We start from the raw sequence: 25097 nt of genomic DNA on the forward strand, positions 1-25097 counted from the left end.
ACAAATAACCACCTAACATTTAAATGCTAGGCCTTGCTTTTAGTGCATGCCCTGGACTTAAGTGTAAATACAATGGAGAACAATTCTTTCATCGTTGCATCTAAAATTGTTGCTGTGCAAACTTTCCAATCCTCTTTGGCAGACAATGTATGATATACTTTGGTACAAACAAAAACCTCTCAATGGTTTTTTTTTATAAAAAAAGATAAAGCACTGTTTTACCTCACAATGCCATGTCAAAGTGCTAAAACAAACACAAGCGACATGTCAAACCTCACAACAATCTCAAAGTTTTTCAGCAGCACACACACAATCAACTGCACATGTAATAAACAAGGATATATATTCTATAGTTGTACCTAAATAATTGAGCATATGCTAAAGACAACATATTTCAGACAAAATGGAACATAAAAATTAATGCATTTGATTCTAAAAAGCACAAATAAACCCCGAAAACACACATCTCTGACAGACTATCTTTAAGATATGAGCCCCAGGACGATATGATTTACAATTCTAGCAATACTGCACACACGCCCATGCGTGACCTTCAGCATGCAAACAAATAAAAGTTCTTTCCTTTGGTCAAGCTGTATAAGCCCTGTTAACCATGCCATTAGTCTTTGTACATCTGTCTTTATTCAGGATAAAAATAAAAATTTAATTATAATTTTTAAAAGGTTTATTTATGACTCTAAAATATTTCAAGTTCTTTGCAAGACTGTGAAGCATCTGAACCCTGCAAACACTTATCTTAAATAAGTTATTTCTTCTCAGTCCTTAGTGTATAACAGTAGCTGCTCTATGCTTAGCCCCCCCCCCCTTTCCCTTAATGTGGGGGTGATCTCTACATCATGGAACAAAGCTAGAACTTATTTAATGCAGTTCAATTTATATACGCCACTAAAGGTTAATAGTGTTTAGCTTTCATAATTCTCTGTCTCCATGTCCAGTAACTCCACCAGCAAAATACAAATCTTCAAGTGTTGACATCTTGCATAATGCTCAGAAAAAAAGGGGCCCGAGTTCTGGCAGCATCACTAGCATAGGCTATAAGTTATCATGCTTTGAAGCACTCACACTGTTTACAGCACTGACAAACTAAATAATCTCATACCCATTATGGTTTAGTAGCTAGATATGCTATGTACTAACTCGATATATTCTTGACTAAACAATTATACAATATAAAGGATTCCTCATTCAAGCGTATCATAAAATACTCGGTCACAAAACTTAATGGTGAAAACTTCTGTATTATTACAGGCCTTAACAAATCAACCTCCCCCCCCCCTCAATTTTTTTTTAATTTAAAAAAAAATGGTTTCTGCCATTTAAGGTCTGCTCTGCATTTGTTACCACCATCTAATTCTGGCTGTCTTTACTCCCACAAATGTCCTTGAATGCTTTAGTTGTTTTAGCTAATTTCTGTTTCTCTTTTTACCATCTCTCTTTTAAAAAGTGTAGTAAAGCATTTAAATCTATTTGTAAAAGTAATAAAAAATATGTTAAAACTTCCTCCTTGTGGCAGACTTGTATATCTTTGAGTAACTACACTGTGTATCATACAAGAGACCATCATCAAAATGAAAACTGACCAATAATTTATAACATTTGTGAAACTGAGTTTATCAAATATACATACGCATACATTAATCAGAAAAGTAATCTGAAGTATCAATACATGATTGAGTAATACAGAACATGATTACATATACAATATGACAATGATTTTAAATGAAAAACTTATTATTTGTGTTGATAAAGCAGCGGCTGGCAGGCGGGGATCATGGTAGTATTGGTTTACAAACAGGGAACCAATGTAAAACACTTCATATAGGCAACAATCCAATAGCTACCTGATGCAAAAGGGTCACTAGCACCTCTTGCGCTTTCAAGATATCTTAATACTTTCTATTGTGATAATGTTGGTTCCATGGTCTACTTCTGGCAAGGAACTTTCTAATAATTAAGTTCCTGTCTTTACTCACTGGAAATATGACTACCTGATGTACAAACATGATTAACCATGCAGCACTTCAGTTACAGTAGGATAGAACACTGTCATCCACAAGAAAACAATTTGTGATACCTTGCTTTTTTCTTATTATCTTTAAAAATAATAACATGAGTCACCCAAATATGCTAAAGGCTAATAAGCATCAAGCTCCATGTGGTACATACACAAAAATCTCTGAAGATCAAGGGTTTTCTTGTTTCTGAATTTAATTCTAATCTCCCCACCAAAAGAGAAAAGGCAACTTCTATTAAATATTTAAGCTTTAGTCTTTTGTAGTAACACCAGCATGATGATGGTAATAAAACTGGGCATGTCAACTGTCAAAAGGAAAAAAAAAACCCACCTTAAAGATGCAAGGCTTCTGTTAAGGCATTAAAAACTGTCAATGTCCAACAAAAAAAATTCAGCAATATATTATCTTCTCAAAATGCTTTTATTTCATACTAACGATTAAGAGTGACCTAATAGCTTGGGATAATCTTTACTGTCATTTGTTACATACTCAGTGGTCATTAAACATTTATGTTGGCAAATAACACAAGGCAATTTTAAACCAAAACCTGCTGGTTAGGGACGGAAAAAAGATGAGCACACTGTTTCACACATTCATTCTTTTTGATCTATATCTTTTATTCGAACACACACACACAATAGTGGAGTGCAAGGGAAAGATAAATACCATGTAAAATACCACTTGAAAAGCTTTTTCTTACAGAAAAATGCATGTGCAGCTGGCCAGTAAAATTACAGCATACTCAGACCAGCAGACTTGTAGTCTCAATGGAACTGAGCCTTTATACAAAATCCCATGGACTGCCAAAGTGCCCTTTCCAGAAAATCTCTTATCATTTCATCCTCGTCGAAATATACTGAAAGCGGCCATCTATACAATGCCTTCAGATCTATATTCAAAAATTACACCAATCAGTACTTTTCACATGATGTAATAACCAAACACTAGCCTTAGACAGAACAGCTGGCAGAGAAAATGCCCTTAAAATGTCAGCTTTTTCAAACTTCCATGATCCTGTAGTAGTCAAAATCTTTTCCTCATATAAATGATGGTACCAAAAATTGGGTAACCCTCACTATTTGCACAGCACACTCTCAGAGACTGGGAAGCACCTTGCTATTCTGAAAGCCACAAGTACCTGTCACCTTCGCCCAAACTTTTAAGATGGGCACATTTTCATTGAATTCTCCCATTCACCTCACCTCCTTTTCAGTAGTGTCTTTTCTTACTCCATGCTTGTGTATATTTCCTGTCATTGCTGGCATGAACGCACACACACAAATGAGGCACACAAAGAACTGTTTGAAAAAAAGATGATCCACTCTGGATGACAGCTGCATGATGACTTCACTTGGCATTTATCACAAGCCCCATTGAAAACACTCTGTATGTTAAGCCCATGTTGAAATGCACAGCTGCTCCATTCTTAAACTTTCGTCTCCAATCTGAAAACCATCAGCCAAAGTTGCATTCATTTTATTTCATTCTGATGTTCCTCCCCCGTTTATAACCTGACTAGTAGTTTTCACACCACCACCACACATCCCTATATTTAGTGGCAGCAATGACAGTCACCTCTGACCTTTATACCAGATTAACTACTCCTGAACAGAATTCTGGCAAAAGTCAGTGACAGCAGAAGTTGCAAGAACTAATCTTCATTCAATGTGCTCTTAATGCAACAAAAATGGCAAAGTTATCTGCTTCTTGAGTAAAATCCATTCTCTCCTGCCCCCAGCTAGAAGTTCTGTAGGGCCTGTAAGCACAAATAAACAAGCATGAGTGTCCACATGCTGAATGAGAGGAAGGGACAAGGGCAGTGGCGTGCAGCTTTTATTTTCAGACTACTACTATCAAAATTTCTCCCTCTGTCCACATTTGCTGTTCTACATACAACAGTCTGTCATGTAAACATTACACCACTCCCCCTTTTTTTCAATGCTCAAGCTGCCTCACAGGCTTTTGTCTGTGACCATAACACAACTCATCTGCCTATCTGCATGGTAGCTTCACATGCTGAGAACAATTTTCTTTTTCAAATTCAACAACTATCACACTGAAAAAATCTCAAGCTGGCACCAGTCCAACAACAAATGCATCTTAACAAGCCATTGATTTTGCTTCTTTTAACAACCATGCATGGCATCATCTTTGAATTAAAGGAAGAGGACAACATAACAGTTTCTTTTAATAACAAGAGCAAAACCGGAGGAATAGTATAATTTGATTGGGACCAAGTCAAACAGCCACCTGTAATTAGAATCGCTATCGATCAGCACTCAATCTTGTACTGAATTTTCATCAGATTGTTTGACAACTGTTCTACATTGCCATTCTTATATTTGCACGTTTCTCCCTTGAAGTGGTGGGGGACCTACAATCATTTAAGTTTTCAACCAAAATTTTATTTTGTGCTTCAGACTGTGTGCGCAAGCTATTAAACAAAAATCTGCAGTTATATAGCCTGATTTACATTTCACAACTCTCCTATCAAACCTCACCAAGCAGACTATCATTTCAAACCTTTGAATTGTGACATGAAATGTGTGCCAATTGGGACATCTAAAGTGTTTTCAGTTCTCTTTTTTAATGTGAAGTACCTCACATTCATAGCCAAGCTGAAAACTGCACATCACCTTGCTATGCTTGCCTAACAGCATCTGTAGTAATCTGACAATAATATTAGACTGGTAACAAAAATATTTTCAAGAGCAATATACAGAAGAAAAGAACAACTTTGGGAATCCTTGTTGACGCCTACAGAGTATATCAGTAATGGGAAAGACCTTAGTCTTCTGCCTGCACTTCAATCAGTGATAATGAGTAGTAATGTCTCTCACAAACTGCAACTGTTCCTTCCCAGAATCATGTCGCACAAACACAACCAAATCTGATGATTTTTCAGCCATCACTACTTCTTTCTTTTGACTCGTCTCTGCCATTCTGAGAGTCACTGCTACTGGAAAACCGATGACGAGTCCTTTCATCACTGGCTCTGGCACTCATGCCAGCATTAGCATCATCATCTTCTTCGTCTTCCTCTTCTTCTGTTAACCTATCTGGTGTTTTAGGTCTTGTTTCTTCACGGTCACTGGATGTGGAGTCTTGAGACATCTGAAATACAGGAAGAAATGTAATATCCATGTGAAAACACCTTTTTTTGAAACAATTTTTTCTCTATACAGGTACTGCCATTTACAATGGCAATTCTGAAGCAAATGACATGGCAGGGGTCACTGTTTTTATGACTGCCTAAAAAAAAAAGAAAATCTGTTAGCTAAATATTATCACGGAAGCAATAAATGTGCAGTATTAGCAGGTTAGAAACAGTCATTTGATTTAAGAAGATCTGCAGTCACTCTCAATACTGCAAAGTAGACTAGAAGTGAGAAGGCAATGGGATGTACCTGTCTGTTTAGCTGTATAGCACTTTGTAGAGGAAAATTCCTTTCAGCACTATCCAATGGTTGCATCAAATCCTGTCCGGGTGACTGATGAGTCAGTGACTGATCACTCTGTATTGCTGTGAACATGGTCCATGGATGCAATTACAAAGGCATACAAGAGATGCATACCACATGCATACACCATAATCTTCTCAGCATTTTAACTATTTACTCATAATATTGTATTATGCTATTCTTATTATGGTGTATCATACTATTCTTACACACATAAAAACTATTAAAAATTTAAACTAAACTGAAACAGAGAAAGAAGCAAATACAACTCTCAGAGCAAATATACTTACGCCTTACAGCTGCAATAGGACGATGCTTCTCCTCTGGCGAAGAAATGCTTCGAGGAAGTTTACTTGGAGAGGGACTCATACTGCGTGACACTTCACTGTTGCTTCGTCTGTAGGCATTTCTTCCCTGCCGGCCGTCATCAGACAATGGTCCCATAAGAGATGAGGACATCTCCAGGGACTCTCCTAGACCAGAACTGCCTCCCACACTCTTTCTGGCTGTATCTTCAGGAGAAACAACAGCCTCCTTTCGAAATGTCTCTTCGGATTCTCCTGTGAGAACAGATGCCGTTGTCTGTTCGGCGGCAGCAAAGTTTGCTGGGCGAGCTGCTTGCACAGGTCGTGGAGAACCTACTCGGCTTACTTCGATTTCCCTTCTTCTTCCTCTTCTCACCTCCTCATGCTTCACAGGTGTGATGCGTGCTGGGGACGTACTTCGCTCATGACGGTCTAAGACTGTCTGATCTGCAGGCATCATGGGTTTGAGCTCCTCTAGCTGAATAACACCAGGGTTAACATTCTGTTGACCATCCACCACAAGAGGCACTGCAGCTGCCAAACGGGCTTCCAGTGTGGCTGCCTCACGCACCTGCTGCTGTTGCACGCTGGAGAAGCCCCTGGTGCTGCTGGCAGGTGCTGAGGACACCAGCTGGACTCAAGTGTGGCACATTTGGAGGCAAGGCCTCTCCCGCAGGGGACACAACAGAGGGCTCTGCAGAGCCAAGTAGCATGCTCAGGTGTGGTCGATTACCTGCTGGTGTCATGTCTTGCAGTGCAACATCTTGCAGGTCAGAGCAATTTGTGCGTCCCTGCGAAGGTGTGGTACTGCCTGATGAGAGATTTTCATAAGCAAGGAGAGGCTCTGTCTCGCAGCTGTCTTTGCTATCATCAGCTCTGCGAATCCTGTTTGGAGCTTTCGGAGAAGCTGTGCACTGTTTCTTCTCTCCTTTACCTTCTATCAAATCTTTATCGTTGCTGGGAGTGAGTGCCACCTTGGTTGGGTAACCATAAAAATCCTCTCTTCTCAGCATTGTAGCTGGAGAGATGTAACTACCATTGATATTTCTGTAATTGCCCCCTCCACCATCTTGAGGATGTAAACTGTGATAGAAGGGTTCTGAAAAAGATCCCTTTTCTGATGACAATGAGCCCCCATTTAAGTACTGAGTGTTTACATGCCCTTCATACATCCCCTGTCCAGCTGGTTTTGCCCCACCATTCTCTAAAATTTTATTTGTACTGCTACTCTGTGGCTTTGAACTAGTAAGGCAGCTATCTGTACATGCACAGTCAGAATTAGCACTGTTATTGTCTTCATCTTGTCGTGGCATATGTGGCAGTGAAGTACATGTAGGAGCACCCCCTTCTAGGTTTGAATGCGTTCTTATACCTGAAACAACCAAATGGATGAACAATTAAAAAGGAAATTTTTTAACAATGCCTTTTATCAGCCTGACACTGAAACCAAAGTTAAGTACGAGTTTCAATGTCTGCATTAAAGTCATACTCAGAAATGGTCAGACTGTGAAAAACAAATCTTCTGAAGTTTTTTCTACAACAAATAGTCTTAAAAAATGAGAAAAGTTGGGGAAGAAGTCAAGCTATCAAAATTATACTATCAACAAACCTACTGCATATGAGTAAACACTAATTTTGTCAATTTACTATAAACGTACATTCTTCTGCACTACTCTGTCTTAACACATTTGTATTTGCTGAATAATACCAGAATATTCTGCTGTTTTATGTGAAAATTTATTAACTATTTGATTAGCATTATTGCTTGGCCAAAATCCTTCTTGGCATCAAGTCCTGAACACACATCCACACTATGTTATGCTCTGATTATAACAGCAATGCATGCTGAAAAATGCAAACATAAAAGAAGTTATAGGTGTTATATACTATTGCATCAATGTTTTGTATCATGAAATGAGTCTTTCTAAAACTTTTAAATCTCCTACCACAGTATACTGCATTGATGTTAGCACAGTTTAAAGATTAACTGTGTGAGCTCTGGCATAACACTGTGAGAACTAACTATAAGTAACATGTTTTTGTTACAAAAACTTACAATGATTTGTAAACCAGCCCCTTTTCCAGACAACAATGACACCTATGACAAGTAGGCCAAGAACAGACACCACGATGATGCTGTCATAAAAGACAAAACAAAAATAAAAACTCCAATGAATTATCGATCCAACCTTCCCCCCCCCCCAAACAGTACTAAAAATTTGTGTAATGGAAAATAAGGTCTTTTGCACATTGTTCAATGACCCTAAATGTAATACATGTATGCATATCTTATTTCTAAAGGAATCATAGTGATATATATACTTTTTATTCACAAATATTTTTTTCAAATGCAACAACTTACATTTTGAAATTTATTAAAACAACACAATATCAGCATATGCTTTAACAGTATGATTTGACAAGCATGCTTACATAATTGTAATATTTTCTGAAGGCCCTGAATGCTTCTGTGACGGATTAGCTTTTGGTTCTGTGATAACACCTCCTGTAGTAGATGGGGGCGAGCTCAGATGTGATGACCCTGTTGACTTTGAAGAATCTGAAAGAAAAGAACACACTGACATAACTGTAATTAACAGTATTATAATTTTGAAAAAACAAGACTTCGAATACTCAAATTCCAAATGGACTTGTTGACTACTCCTTCTTTTAAGTATACAACTGCACTCAATAACTAACATCAAAGTTACTATACACTTTACAATAACAAAGATGACACTATCACATTTTTTTGTTTTGCACAGGCTTCTACGGAAGTTATTTTAAGAAATCTTGGACTCCTTCATTTAAGCACACACAAAATAAAATTTAAGCAAAAATGCTTATACACATGGATGGTCAGGACAGGGTTGCAGTGAAGTTGGAGTTCAGAAAAGATGTCTTAAGTTTAGACAAAAGAGGGAAATAATCTGTGTGATGAAGGCTGACGGGTAATCCATTCTAAAAGGCCTGGTAGGAGAAAGACCTCTGTTCATACATCTTTGTCTTAGCTAGTGGGACTCAAAGAAGCCTGGTGTCAGTGAAGTGTCATGCAGGCATATAGATGGAAGTGAGTTTGGAGAGGTACTAAGGACCTATGCCAGAAACGGCAGAGTAAGTCAAAGTGGAAAGTTTTTAGGCTATATGGTCTATGAGTGGCAGCTAGTGAAGAAAGCAAATGATAAGTGAAATATGTTCACATCTAGATGCATTGCAGATGAGGCGAACAGCATCATTCTGAATCCTTTGAAGTCTGTCAAGAAAATACTTGGGAATTCCAGCTCAAAGTGAACTATAATAGTTCATCCTTGACAGCACAAAGGCACAGATTAGAGTTTTAGTTGCATCAGTGGTGAGATAATGACGAATGGTACTGATCCTACAAAGTTCAAGGTAAGCATTTCTGCATACAAGAGAAACATGCCGATCAAAAGTCAAACTCTGATTGACAATGACACCCATGCAGCAGACAATAGTTAAGTAGTTTATAGACTGAGGGAAAGAAGGATGACTCAGAAATTTCTCTGGACAAGTAGCAGTTCAGTCTTATCATCATTCAGTTGCAATTCGTTTTGGAGCATCTAGGACTTCACATCACTCATGCATTCCTGTGTCCATGTCAGTAGTCCAGAGAGTTCAGTAAGTGGAGCTGACTGATAAAGCTGTGTATCATCAGCATAACTCACAAGTAACATGGCACGGTATGACATAACATTAGATAGCGGGGAGGTATAGAACACAAAAAGTATTGGACCCTATACAGATCCCAGCCAGACACCATATCTCTGGACAGAAGCATCTGAGTAAATACCATTCACACACACACAGTGTCTGGGTTCAGTCCATGATAGCATCGAAAACAGGAAAAGCAACATCATGAATACCAAAAGAGTGCTTAAGTCTGTGTAGAAGTACAGAATAATCTACAGCATGAAATGCAGCTGACAAATCTAACAACGTCAGAAATGACACTTCGTCATCATCAGCACTGAGGAGTTGCTCATTTATAACATTTAGAAGTGCAGATTCAGTACTATGGACTTTTCTATAAGCTGATTGGCAGGGATTAAGATGATGATTTTGTTCCACATGTACAATAAGCTGGGAAAGAACAATTTTTTTCCAGAACCTCAGAAAGGACAGGTTTGAAACTGGTTTGTAATTGCTTAAGCAGTTATGATCTAAAGATTGTTTCTTTAAAAGTGGACAAACAATAGCAAACCTGAACTCAGGAGGAAAGTGCCCAGAATTAAGAGAACATTAATGATATAGGTTATGTGCGGCAAAAGGATATCTAGACAATCAACAAGCAGAAAGGAGGGAATAGGATTGAGTTCATATGTTTTGGGGCCATGTTAAGTTTCAGAGAATATAAAACCAAACGAGCAACAAGAGTAATGAGATAGCTAAAATCTATGTAATGGCAGAGAATGTAACCATTAAAAGTAAAATCAGCAAAAAACAGAAAATAAAGCAATTACGAGTAGTAAAACAATAACAAAGGAAAGCATAAGAGAAACAAATATAACTTGTAACTAAAATAAATATTTGGGTCAAATAAACAAAGATGTTGCACACAAAAAAAATTTTTTTTTTAAGTCGCAGGAGAACAAAGCAACTCAGCTTGTCAGGCGCAACCTCATTTCCAATCATACATCTCTGTATACACCTTTTTTAAACTACAGTCACAGATAAACTGACAGTTATCAATATAACCATGATTACCACTATGCCAAACAGAACTTTTAAGGATATCCTAACACTACATTGTCATTGTCCTATTCTCTTTTCTCCGTGTTCTTAAAAAACCACAATAGCATTTTACCCTGTGGACTGGTCTTTCTTTCAACAGGCGGGACAGTTGGTGGGAGTGAAGGCATGGCACAGATTGTTTCTGATCTTGAGTTACCCATTTCCACAACATCAAGATTCAAAGCTGAACAACTGCCAAGAAAAAAAGGTATGAAACTAATGCACTTGAATCAAAGATCCCTACAAATTATACATCAATAAGATGAAAGACAATGAGACAAATATGAGCTCAAGTGAGCAAAGATACTCATAGAAAATATAAAGTTCTTCATGTATTTTAAATTTATTGCTTTTATTTAAGTCACCACCTACCAGTTGGTTGATAATTAATATCTGTACTTAAAAGATCATCACACATTAAAGGACAACACAAGTGCAACATTTCTTTGTTTATGATCAGGTTGTGTTCATTTTAAAATAATAATTCCCTAAAAACAGGAGTACATAATTAGGCTTAATTTTCAAGATATAAGCCTTCAAACATTGGCATTCTCACCTGCCACTAAGAAAGCAGAAGAAAATTACTCTCATACACTGGAAAGTTCTGTTGCAGTAGTTTTTGTAGTAGCGAGCATAGCTCAGTTCAGCAAATCTCTGCATGTCTTCAAGTCAGATGATGACATGTTGCTTAGACCGTCATGTTCAAGAAGCGATTTTTTGCCCAGAAAATGAAACAGTTGATTTTGGAATACAGCCCTTCAGATCTGAATTTTATTTAGAAGCTTCAAATGAAATTTTACAAAATTAAAAGATCCAAACCGAACTCATTCCAAATGTGGATGTAAACAGCAGCCTAGTTCTATACATAAGAACATTCTGGAAAAACCAACCACAGATACTATAGGGTCTGGCTTGTCTGAAAGTGTAGATTTCTCAATGAATGGAATGATTCTGTCAGACTAGCTGATTCTCATCAATACAGGTACCCCCCAAGGGTGTGTGCTTTCCTCCATCATATTCTGTTGTACACACAAATGAGATCACCATGAATAACACTATTTTCAAACTTGCAAAGTATGCAGATGACATGGCTCTTGAGGCCTGCCTCGAAGATGAGCAGTATTTGGCCTGTGGGGAAACTGGAGGACTGGTTTGACTTAAAGCTTTATGGAGCTAAATGTTGAAAAAAAAAAAAAAATCAGGAAATGACCTTTGGGAGAGCACATGATGGAAGAGATGGCATTACCCCTCTCCCCCTACCAATTCAAATCAAAATAAAAAAACAGCAGGTGCAAAGGGCTGCCATTTTTAAATACATAGGTACAATGACAGAAAGCTCTCCTTTAAAGATCACATACAACGTGTGTACAAAAAGGCTCCAGCAAAGACTGCATCTCATGAGGCAGATTTAAGGTCAGCTCTAAAGTGCTGGAAACTGTTTACCAGTGCTGACACCAGGTCCCTTGTTGAGAGCCTGTTATGGTCACCTCCTCGCTAAAGACAAGGCAAGAATGGCCAGTCATTCACCAGGCCAATAAAATTATTGCTACACCACAGCCGCCACTTTATGACTTGTACCTTCATGCAGCCAGAAAGATAAGCATATATCATTTTTAACCGAACACACCCCCTCCATCCCAGCTTTCAGCTGTTGCCCTTGGGCAGGCGCTACAAAGTGCCACATGCTTGAAAAAGTGCCTACCAAAGGTCCTTAGTGCCAGCAGGCAATAGCTTCCTAAATGAAAGCTCAAGCACAAGCTCTCTTATATTACCTAGTATCCTTCTCAGGTGGTTCTTGTGTTTGTGTGAGAGGGTGTAGGTCTGCATATGTGTTGAATGTTGCGTATGGGTATGTCTGTGCATCAAGTTTGTGTGTATATATAGATATGCTTGTATTATGTATGTGTGTAGTGACTGAGCAAAAGAAAAATTTCTGTCTTGGACTATGTCTTGAACAGATGATTTGATTGGAAAATTTAATGGGCAACAATTACGGTCATTGCAGTCTACCTTGTATTATTGATTTTCTTATACTAAGTGGGTGCATTTGAGTTTTTCCATGGGTATTATTGTTAATAAAATATAAACACATTTCAAATGTGCATTAGTCTAATTTTTTTAATATGACAGATCGTTAATTTCCAGCACTGTATTTTTATTTGACAGTTACAGCTAACTGCTGATGACTTTTTTAACCATTAAAAATATAACAAAAATGTGATACATATTTACTGATGTAAACACTTATTTCTTCCTCATTTAGATGCATGCCTTACTCACATGCACTGCCGTTTGTCACCCTCAATTCTCTTTTAGTTGTTTGAAGCATGCACATCAATGGTGCCCAAATGGTATTGTACTAGAGAAGGATATGACTGATGATGTGTTTGTGACTTTGTCACAATGTTACTTGTAGGCCAGATGGTATAGAAAGTGTTGATGTTGTATATCTGGTGCTTGGTCTTTGTTTAAGCCTTTTACCGGGAATCATAGTTGGTTTCAACAGCTTGTGCTTTTGTATAACTGGCACTGCTGTAGGAAGATCTCTTCATTTTCTGAAAGTCCAAGACTTGCCTATACTGTATAAGTGACTGGATAACAATCAATTTTGAAATGTTTTGAGCTAATTCTTCAGCGTGGTGAGGAAGAATTTTGCACGACACGTTTGAACAAAGCAGAGATCTGTATATACAGATCTCCAATCCACTGGTGTTTGTTGCCATTATCTTTAGGATTTCCTAAATTAGTATAAACTCCACTTAAATGTCGAAGAGAACATTCAGCAACACTACATTGTGGCCTGGTTTGTTTTCTTTTACCGAGGATTGCATCTTTCTTCTTATCATGCTCATGCACACGACACTATATTTATAAATAATACCCTTCCATCACTGTTTTCTTGACAAATCCAGGTGGGGTTAAGAGAAAAACATTAACATAATACTTGTTTTGTCTCTTTGTCATAAAATACCACATGAAGCATAAAAACCTAAAATATATAGCTGGTCAATTAGGTCTTGTATTAAGCATAACTCCATATTATAGTTATTATTAAGTTAAAAAATAGAAAACAGGAAAGAACAAAGTTACATGATACATGCACACATATATACATGACATACTTTCTCTGTGGACGACAAAACCGGAAAGTACTCTGATTTTGAAATGTTCCCTTTGGACATTGTTCACATTTTCCTGAAAACAAAGAAATCAATCTTTTAGCATTTTCCTTCACCTTCTTGTCTTTTTTCAATCACCCTGATTGACTGTCTTTAAAAAGTAAACTCTTAATTATTATGCTTAATTTTATACCTAAAGTTAATTATACATATTAAGCTAAAATATCCAGTTTTCACTATAAATACACAACTCAAAATTTACTATAGTAAAATGTTTGAAGTTGTCAGCATACTAATAACTACATTAAGTGAATATCAGTAAATATCAAGTGAAAAGCTAACTACTTAAAACTTTAAGGTAGGTATAATATGCAGTATAATTTAGCTTTGTATAATTTAGATAAACTTTGTGTGTTTAGAGCTGACTTCACAGTGTTATAGCTGTGACTGGCGATATGTTGTTAACAACATGTACACAGTAAGTGATTAAAAAAAACAACTCTGCAACAGTGTTCCCAAAAATATATCTCTGCTTTTTATTTTTTTAAAAAGTGTGTGGGTGTTTGGGGGGGAAGTATCTTTTTTTTTTTCACTGTTACTTACATCAGCAACTGTATGAGCAACTATGCTCATATTAATGTGCAATCAGTCCCCATGGTAAACTTGCAAACCTGAGGCTTTTGTGACAGTACTTAAGTAAATGGACAAACATAAATTGTAATGGTCACCTGCAGCTTGCAAAATTTTGACGAACATCAATGAGGCTTACCATGTGATATTGTGAAGTCATTATTTGCCATCTGCTGCCTGAGCTTGTGTTTAAGGTTTTGAAACTTCACAATCCTCAGATTCAAAAATGTAACAATACTTTCAAGGCTAGAGAGCAGCGTTTCACATTAGTTTTCCCTACTAGAGCACCATAAATGAAAATCACTTGATGAAAATGATGTATTGCTACACCTTCTGGCCATTATGTTTACCAAGACAAAGCGTGGACATCACTGACTGTGACATCCTGTTATTCCATGAGGGAAAAAGATTTTGTTGACTATAGGTGCAAACTGACAACTTAGAAATTAGTAAATAAACCACTGTGTTTCAAGGACTGAAATTTACTAAGTATATTTATATTAACTCTACCTACAAATCTTTTTATAGCTTGGACCAGTCGGGTAAGTCTTCAATGTCTAATCAGAGCTAAATGTGCTTTTAAAAGCGAAAATAGGAAAAGAAAACAGTGCACTAACCATCTAATCCAGGCTGGTAACCAGGTGGGCAAAAACTTGGAAATGGCTGGCAGAAAGATGATGATCCCACAGAAACCTCTGGTTTCATGTAGTAATAACCTTCTTCTAGTTCACAATGGCATCGTTTTTCATCATCCAAGGTTGATGAATCTGTAGATGGAAAGCCTTCAAATAAATAAGAATCTTGTAACTCTTAAGTCACTTGATGAACTAATGAACACAATGTAGTTTTACCATTTTATAAGTGTCTTCTTCAAACTGCTGTGTTACAATGTACATAAATAATTTTACAGGTGTTTTTATCTGTACTCTCTAGTACAGTACTAAGTGTAGGGACTGTGATGTCCTTATGTGTGAAAGGATGCATCCATGTTTTATTATTAGTCAACAATTAAGAGCAAAGCAAAATATATACATATTCGTATCTCCAACTGTCAGCTGCCAAACATTTACGATGTACTTTGAAGGTAAATTTTAAAAATGTTTCAAGATTGTACAAAATGTCCAAACTTTTGGAAATGTATTTTAGCTTGACCACATTGCTATACTTTTAGGACTAACAACTGTATGTGTGTAGGTTGGATAGATGCACTTTTTTGTAATCGAATGCAACACCAATGAAACATTTGGAACAGAATAGCGAAGGCACACTCCTAACACTGATTCTACTTCAGGACTTGAAGCCAGGACACCTTTTTAATGCATATACAAATGTAAATGAATGCACTCATGTACCAACATTAACAATCTATTTTAGCACTAAACATTTTACTTCATATTGTAATTTATTGCATTCTTGTAAACTAAATTTTATGCTTGTTACAATGTAGAGTGTGCTGGAAGCATATTAATATATACCTTGTTAGTAGATTTCTCTATTAACTAAGAACATACAGTAGGCACCCAGAAACCGATATCACACACCCCTACAGCAGCTTGTTAATGGAATGCTTTCCTTCCCTCTCTATTGCAAAGCTACAACTGATCCCAGTTGAAGAAAAGACAAGCATTTCTCTAGTTAATTTATTGCACACACTCCCTGGCCTATCCAACTGTGGAGGGAAAAAAAATAGGACAAGATAAGCCTTATCTCACTATCTATTCAACCTGTCACTAACACTGCATGTGGATTAATGTATCTTGAACATGTCTATTTGGGTGTCTGATATAACAGACAAAGAAAGTTTGCTAAATAACTTACAGCTGCCTAAATTTCCAAGCAAAAGCTATTTACAAGGACCAATGATAAAGATCCCTTATTGTTTTCCTACCAAGAAAGGATCATGTGAATATTGTCTTCTCTCTTGTTCTTAATATTTATTAAAAACATTAATTTCAACACACCAATTCCATTTTAACAGTTTACAATGACACTGATTTGACTATTCATCAAAATGAATGAATTCCCATTACTTTAGGTGCCCAGGAAAATTCCAACAACAATCATATTACCCGAAAAAGATAGGTGTTGTCTTTAAACAGTGAATAACAGTTTTCAACTATGATTTCAAGGCATGTTAGATCTTTGCCAGCCCAATAACCACCAGAAAGGCAGAAAGAGCCTGCTGTGGTGCTGAAGATGAGGTAAATTGGCATGGCATAGCCAAGATATAGTAAAATCTGATAACCATGACTAGAATGCAATGGAACTCAGCAATCAAGACTGACCTAGTTAGCTAATGCTGATGTAGCTTTTAGCTGCAGATGTTGGAAAGATTGTGTTCATGTGTATATGCCTATGCATATATTTGCATTTTTTTTTCCACAAAAATATATATATTACAGTGCATAAATACCTACATATTTCTCGTTATTTCTCACATATTTCTAACCCTAACTCCTAACCCTAACCCTTCTATTCATAAAAGCAAGCATTCAAAAAAGCACAATTTGAAACATAAATAACTCTAAATTGTACCAAATAATTCCAGAATTCACACTGCTAATTAGAGAAATGATAAATCAAAATTGTGAAGCTGAGTTACTGATAGAAAACAATTCTTCAAAGTTCAATCACAGACAGTTCAAAGAAAGATCTTGCACAACTAAAAAGTTATTCCATAACAGTCATAATCCATATAAATGTGCATTCTTTTCTCCCTTTTGTTGTAATTTCCAAGTTAAATAACTGAATGCATAGATAAAAAGCTACCTGAAGTTGGTTTGCAACTGGGAAGTGGTTCAAATGGAAACGGCCGACATGATTTTATGGCAAACGATGATGTCCTTTGGAACAGTCTGTAACCAGGTGGGCAGACTTCACAGGTATCCTTTGTGTTATTTCTTGTACATGACTTGACATAATGGTCTGGAAACAAAGTTTCACTGTTGGTCATACGCTTTCACGTTCAAGTCAAACCTCTCAAACTTGGATCTGCTGATACACATTTTGTACATGAGGATTCTGAAAGTTAACATTCCCTTAACAGTGCTAATATATACAAAAAAACTTACAAAAAAAGACAAACCCTCCCCATCTCTTTTACACAAGTGTATACTCTTCCCTTTGAAAACATACGCACATACTTTTACGCATATACATTTTTGAAAACTGAGGGTAAGATGAGAGCTTGGTTGCTAGCCACAGAAAAGCTGGATTTCTCTTCTCCTAACATGCTTATTACCTGGGTTACAATCATCTATAGGTAGGCAGCATAATGTCAATCCAGTGTGGTGACGGGTCATAGTTCCTTGTGGGCATGTCTGTCCTTTGACCTCAGGTATAAGGGCCTGTATAGCAAAAAAAAAGTTTACATAGCATGTAACCTCCAAGGCCCATAACATTTGTTGTGATGCATTGTCTTGAGAAAAAGACAATGTTCAGTCATTTATATCACCTTTTATATAAGAGTAACAAGTTAAAACTAGGTAGCCCTAAAGTGGTGGTTGGGGCACAATAAATCAGACAAAGGGAAACAACAATTTTATTTATGCATAAACAAGCATGTATCTACTATCATTCAATTCACTGACCTAGACCTACAGCAACAGCATCATGCTGACTTCTAGATACCAACGCACAAAACTGAAAGAGACATGGCTAGAAATAGCAGCACAGCCTTAAGGCATTTCCTGATCCTGTATACAGAAACAATCTTACATACACTCAAGTAATACGAAGATAAACCAAACTTTAAAAAATCCTCTGCTACTGAGCCTTGAAGCTTTAAAAAAAAATGAGCTCAGCAGGGCTTATAGTGTTTGGGAAATGTAAAGGGAATGGAAAAGATTCATATACTTGATGACCTATTTTACTTCGTGTTAAATTCACATCAGAAACCACTAACAGCACAGTACTTTAAAGAAAGAAATTAATGCTTTCCCATATTTTACAAGAATGTTTTAAGCAAACATGAAAACACATGACCTTAAACATGCATGTCCATTAGCTTTTTCCCCAAAACCACAAGAACAAAGATAAAGTGACTATTTTTTGTGTAGAAATGCACTAGTTTTCACTGCTTCTTCTGGTAGCATTATTTATCTAAATCTTTTCAAAGCAGTCTAAAAAAATGAATTTATTAAGCTCTGTTTCAAAAATCAAGAAAAATATTCTGAACAAATACAGTATGAGATAATAGAAAATTTTTTTTTAGATATCACTGCTTATGATGTACGGTGGTGTCAAGTTGTGCAGGAACATATCCAGTTTCAGCTCTTTCAACAAAACTTGAATAAGACACCCTACATTAAGACCTTCCTGTGTGCACAAGTACCAGTTTCCTCCTCTTAGCCTTCTGAGGAACATTTACATAAGGCAATGAGAAAACGTGTGAGCATACATTTTTAAAAAGAACTGGCAAAATGGGAGCAGAAAGACCCAAACCAAATGAAACACAACTTGGGATCTGCTGCTCTAAGGGTCTGTGGCCTGATTCCATAAGGACCAAAACCTTGGTTCCACTTGTAGTCTTCAGCAAACACTTGTAACATTCTTCAAAGTGATGCTGAAGAACATATGCAGAACCTGCATGCTGTGTTCACTAGCTGTTGAGTTTGTTGTTTCCAGCATACCGCCGTTGCTTGTTAATATTTTCACTTCTTTTTTTGTGATTCTTTATGCTTGTAATGTGTCCATTATTTATCAATACATTTGTACTTTAATGTTATTTAGTATTTGGTTCTTGCTCTTCTAATCTTCTCCCATCTTACTATTAGTATTACTACAGCAGCTTTCAAGCACATGCATATTTTGAGTCTTCTTTTCAATAGTAGATAAAGAGGACAACAAATAATGACCATAACATACGACACAGGTGTAAATTATTGGTTAGTAAGTTCACACTTTAGAGAGCGAGGCAAAGGACATTGGAACCGCCTGGGCCCAACTGAAGGGAGCTGCCCAAAACCGGGTCTGCTCGCGAGATGTTGTTGTGGCCCTATGCTCCTCAGAGGAGCAACAAGGAATAAACTAAACTAAGTTCACACTATGCTGTACAATATGGTGTAGTGAGCAGTTTTGCGAGATCCTGGCTCATGCTGTGATTTGCTCAATACACCAGCAATACAACAAATTATATTTAAACAGTACTGTTTCAAGAAGTATATACACCCTATCCCTACCATCCCATACCTCAGCTATGCAATGGCAAATGTGTGTCAGTTTGCATGCATCCATACTTTCGTGTGCCTCAGCAACAGGCAGACAGCTAAAAAGAATTTCACAACAAAAACAGGTCAAGTGTGAATTTAATAAATCCTTGCTAGCCATCCTGTTAGCCACTTGTTTAAATTGCTTTTTAAGTAGGCACAATCTCTTGGTGACAAAATGATTATGTCTGCTTTCAATTAAAAAAAAAAAAGCCATCTATAAACACCTAGTACCCCTCACTTTTTTTTTTATATTGCCACTAACATCTTCCTCCATGGGTCACTCCTAGAAACTTGTAAGCTTATTCTGCAGGTCACCTGCTTATAATGTCTAATCCTGTAAGCAGTAATTTACACTCAGAAAACAATGCGTTCATTCATTAGTAGCTAGTGGTGATAAATAGTAAGAACAATACATTCACAGGTAGCACTAAGGTTTATCCTAAAATGAAAGACTTGTGGCAATGAATTAAGTAAAAGTGATAAATGAGTCTAGTTAGTTTAGTCCTTGTTACTATTTGAGGAGCATAGGGCCGCAAATACACCTGGCTAGCGGACCTGGTTAATAATTGATGCAAAAAGAAAATGCTTCTGAAATATAAAACAACTACATCTTTGAGAAGTCAAATGAAATCATGTACAATCTTAATCCTAGGATGGGTGGGGGGGGGGGGAGATTGGTATTTTACGAAGTGCCAGCAACTGAGGCTATATTACAGCAAGGCAGCCAGCCCTGTAAACAGATGCCACGTGCAGAGAAAGAACAGCGTGCCCAAGACGAGAAATGAACTCTGGGCAGCCAGCCTTCACTGTATAGGTGACAGGCGCTAACCGTTGCGCCACCGGACCGCTTAGGCTGGTGGGGGAGGTAGGAAAAAAAAAAAAATTTACTTCAGTCAAATGATTGAAATTAAACACATACTATAGGTAAAAACAATTTGTACTTGGACCCCTTGGGTGCTACCGTTTGACTGCTTTGTTAGCATATCATTCACTTGCATGGAAAGAAATCTCTTCCAATTGCCATTAGTGTTTGGAGACACAAATCTGCAGTTATTTCACTGTCTTATATAGTCAGATATGGTTATGGATTTGGATGGCCAAATTGTAGAACTGTTCTGGCAAACATCACCACCCCATTTTTGTTTTATGCCTTAACTCCATTTGCTATTTTCCATGTTGGTCAGGAAATTGCATAAGGAAATTCCTCAAGTTATTATTAGGTACAATGAATTTAAGCGGAAGAAAACTGCAGATTATCACAAGGCAATGAAACAGAAAGTTATTTTTGCCACAATAAATAAGTATAAATATGTGTGTGCTTGTGCACATGTATGTACATGTGTGTGCTTTAGTGTTCTTAGAGTAAATAATAGGCATCTGTGACATTTTGTTTTCATTATATTCAAACTATCATAAATTATATTTTTAATATATCCTGGTAAATCATAGTAGGCGTAAAAAATATTTGTCAATACTAACCCATGAAACAAAGCCGTACCGTTCTGTATGTTTCCTTTAAAGAATTTAAGCTCTCTTTTTTTGAGGATGGGTAAAAGCCTAAAGCCTAAAGCCTAAATAAAGTTAGTAGTCAACTACAAAAATATCATCTTTTAGTTATACTAACTTTCAATCTTATTGTTTTGGACATTTGGTTAAAGGTGGTAGATGCATCACCAGGTGAACTTAAACTTGCAAGAACACTGATGAAAGACTAGAAAGAAACTCTCCTAAGCTCTCCTGTGATGTATTCATCAAACCAACCTGATTTCCCCTCAAGAGAAATAAAGGCAAGGCCTGAAGTTCAACAAAATTTATATTACTCCTATTGCTTCTGTGAAAAACCAAAACCCTCACATATCATACTCTAATGATGGAACCTAAACTCGATTAGAGAAGTATTCTTTAAAGGCAAAAACCAGACTGGCATTGACAAAGAAACCTTATTATATTACTATCAACATTGTAAACTAGTCCTTTTAGGAAGAAAAGACAGGGCAGAAGATGAGGTTACAACTAAATAATAATAATATAAAAAAAAATCTAGGCTGTACCAGGTAATCTGAAACTACCAAGGCACATAAAGAAGACAGCAGGCATAGCAAGTTCTTTGTTGTTGACCTTGTCACAAAAATGAAAGTCAAAAGCAGTCATTTCCCTGCACCACCATTATCATTTCATAACAAAAATTAAAGTCAAAAGTACAGTCATTTTTCTGCACCACCATCGTCATATAAACTCTTAACTGTCTTAAAATGTCACTACTGCAACTGTTAATCCTGATCAGCATAAGGATTTACTATTGAGGCTTAGAGGTGACATTAACAAAGTATGTTGTATACTAAGCAATAAGCAAATCTTTCCTAGTCTCTCATTTTCTGAAATTTTTTTTTAAACTTAATAAATCTTTTTACAATTGTTTCCTAAAGATTTTTATTTACTTTTTATCTATGTATAACTGAATAAATTTATGCAAACCTTTAGTTTTGTTGGTAATAGCACTAAACCTCTCAATCTCAATATGAGAATCCGATGAATGTTTTTTGCAATTCTGATTCACAACAACCCCTAACATGTGGAAAAGTTCTCAAAATACAATAATTCCATGCACAAGGCACCATTCAAAAAGTCTTAATGTTTCCAAGTGTGTGGCTGCCAAGCTCTGGAAAAAAAGTCATGCCACTCCTACATGACAACAGCAGAGTACTAAAACAGAGTCTAATTCCTTGCTTATAATGGAAAAACATTATGGTCCAGAGAGGAAAAAGTTGGAATTCCTTGTCACATTCCTGTACATAGCCTAGACTCTTTCAACCGCTGTCACAGTCTTAGTGTCATATTTGTGCACATATAAAATTATATACACACAAGCATCAGTGAATGAAGTAGGTCAGGAAAGGTTACTCATATGGTACTGACAGATGACTGATCAACTAAATTCATAGACTCTTTCCTGAAACTAGTGAACGACAGAAAGTTAACATTAAGGTACCACAAACTATGACAACACTTGTTAAGTGTTCATAAAAAATAAACCTGAAGTTGCCAAGATCATACTAAAATAAATTTTTTTATTTATGATCAAGTTCTTTGGCATCAATAATAATTTTAAATGTGTTTAAGTTCACTTCTAAATATACAAGTGAGAAAATGAGAACATGAAGCAGGGCAAATTATACACATTTAATATGATGGTGATATCTGAAACTAATTAATACAGTCACTGACTGCCATTATGATTTAGCCCTCAAGAGTCTAGTTAGTCCTATTTTGATTCACCTTTAGGCACTATCTCCAGCAAGAGATGATTTGTCAATGAGCTTATTTAATTAAGGGTTTGTTTATTTAACAACTACTATATAATATCTATAACAAATTACTTAAATATTTACATCTATCACTCATGCACAAATTCAAATTTGTACAGCTGTTTGCATGCTCTGATGATTAATGAATATGCATAATTACAAAGAAAATATTTAATAATAATAATACAAAGATATATTAATATTGCTACAAAAGAAAGAAAACCAGAACTTCATCAGATTAAGATGCAACAACCAAAATGTACTTTTAACAAATTTAGCATTTTATCTTCTTACCAAGAAAGTATAAGGCTGCAATTCTTAAACAGAACTAGAAGTGCACACATCCAATGTATAAACCCCTATTAGTGTTGTGATTAATGTATGATTAAGAATAAATATCAAAACCTTTGAAGACAAGAGGAAGAGGTTGGGGGTGTGGCAATCGCAAACGGCATTTGCCTCTGATGTCATAAAAGGAAAACTTAAGAGCTCTGTTCTCAAATTCAGGACAGTGAAAACATATTGGACTGTCAGATGAATATTTTAATTTGATGACATTTTTATAATATGTGCATCATGGTAACTAGATTGTTTAAGAAAATAGTAGAACTTACCAAAATGACAACCAGCACCACATTGTTGTGTATCAAGAAAATCCTCGAATCAGTCATTATTAAAGTTTTTGGTTGTTTGAAAAAAAAAAGGCAACAAGTCAGTTGTTATAGTGATGAATCCTTAAGCCGTAGAGAAAAAGGCCAAAATCTGATTCTGTCACAGAAGAAAACAATTCCATCTTCTCATTGAATTCTAGTTGTTTTACGCAAACTACTGCGTACATGGCATTTTGCCATGCCTAGCACTCGATGCTGCAGTTCACCTCCAAGAGTTCTTGTTGTATGTTTTGCTCACCATATCTGCTGATTTCCCTGCAGCTGTGGCAGTGATGCTTTGCCTTGCCTCTCACAAACCTTCTGGTTTGTCAGCAATTTACTGACTCACTCCTTGTGAAACTGTAACAATTTCTCCACCTTTAATCTCTGCGGCATAGTCTACAGTATTTGCAAACACAGAAATAGGTGATTGCTTTTTATCTAAGTCTCATATGTATTATAGTACTGACATTTAAGTCCATCTGTGCCTGGCATTCTTGAAGTTAATGCTTTGCCTGGATGGTTATTTCTTTGCTTGGAAAAAGATCTGACAGCTCCGGAGATCATTATAACATGACTGGTATATTATGGTAATCTCAATGCTGCAATTACAATTTTGCAACGTACATTTAAGTATCTTTCGACAAAATTTTGGTCTCGTGCCAATTTTCCTGCATTAACCAAGCCAACCTCTCTCTGGAAAGGGGATTTTTTTTTAATGTTTCCGCTCTCTCGTACTCCGATGAACAGACTTCAAAATACCGTGGGAAAATAGCTCTACTTTCAAGAAACTCCTTACATCACTCTCCAGTGGGCCTTACATGAATGCTGGCCAAGGATAAGTGATATCCGAGGAGCCGTTAGCTGCACTTCAGTTTAGGGTTTGTTCTCCGGCTGCTGCTATGTCGACCTTTCTACTCCTCCACATTGGCTGATACCGCTTGTCTCAGCGAACAAACTTGTTGTCTTAACTCCCACCAAAGAAAATACTTCAGAATCTCAAAGTCACTTCACACATAAACAATAAAATCACCGAACGTCAAAATCGTTTCCCCGTTGATAACAATCCACGTGAATACAAGATGAGCACCACAACGTATGCTGAAATATGGGTGTCAAGGCCGACACGGCTACTGTTTTCTATGTTCACCCCTGATTTCAGGCAAAGAGAGAATGACAATAAACGGCTTCAAGCAGGCACACAATCACGCTGTCTTATATTTCAATGTGACTTCCAGGGTTGAAGGTGGTGTTACACAATTGTCAATACTCTAATACATTTGTCCTCTACAGTAAAATAAACGGGTGTCACTTCCCAACGAGAAAAATGGCTTCCGAATAGGCAAACTAGATGTTGAGCTATTTGGAACATTGATCCATTTGAGGCTGCCTTCTACCTGCTGGTTTTATGGCCGATAGATATAATGTTAGCTCTAGTCTTTGAGAGAGAAATATAAATGTGTATTTCGAACAAAATGTGCACGAAAACAATAATCTGCTATATAAAAGAACAGTCTATGATATATAAGTTGTAATCGGATTCATTCGCAGAAATAATTTAGCCCAAAGTGACAATCTACAGTACAAATGACAGTTGTCTGTTAAAAGGTTAACGATAAGAAACGTTCT

At 36.7% G+C, this 25097-nt stretch overlaps 2 protein-coding genes across 2 annotated transcripts; both read right to left on the reverse strand.

The window, feature by feature from the left end:
* Window positions 1-186: 186 nt before the first annotated feature.
* LOC112557788 lies at window positions 187-6409 on the reverse strand. Its single transcript, XM_025227826.1, has 3 exons — window positions 5788-6409; window positions 5444-5559; window positions 187-5150 (listed from the first exon to the last, which is right to left on the reverse strand). Exons 1-3 carry the CDS (start codon window positions 6260-6262, stop codon window positions 4938-4940), a joined length of 804 nt encoding a protein of 267 aa, XP_025083611.1. The 5' UTR covers window positions 6263-6409; the 3' UTR covers window positions 187-4937.
* LOC112557786 lies at window positions 6336-24836 on the reverse strand. Its single transcript, XM_025227824.1, has 9 exons — window positions 23433-24836; window positions 17545-17650; window positions 17073-17228; window positions 14921-15070; window positions 13677-13749; window positions 10628-10746; window positions 8236-8362; window positions 7859-7938; window positions 6336-7174 (listed from the first exon to the last, which is right to left on the reverse strand). The coding sequence occupies exons 1-9, from the start codon at window positions 23487-23489 to the stop codon at window positions 6366-6368; spliced, it is 1677 nt and encodes a 558-aa protein (XP_025083609.1). The 5' UTR covers window positions 23490-24836; the 3' UTR covers window positions 6336-6365.
* Between the last annotated feature and the right edge of the window lie 261 nt (window positions 24837-25097).

Source organism: Pomacea canaliculata, linkage group LG2, assembly GCF_003073045.1.
Source record: "Pomacea canaliculata isolate SZHN2017 linkage group LG2, ASM307304v1, whole genome shotgun sequence".
Taxonomy (NCBI): domain Eukaryota; kingdom Metazoa; phylum Mollusca; class Gastropoda; order Architaenioglossa; family Ampullariidae; genus Pomacea; species Pomacea canaliculata.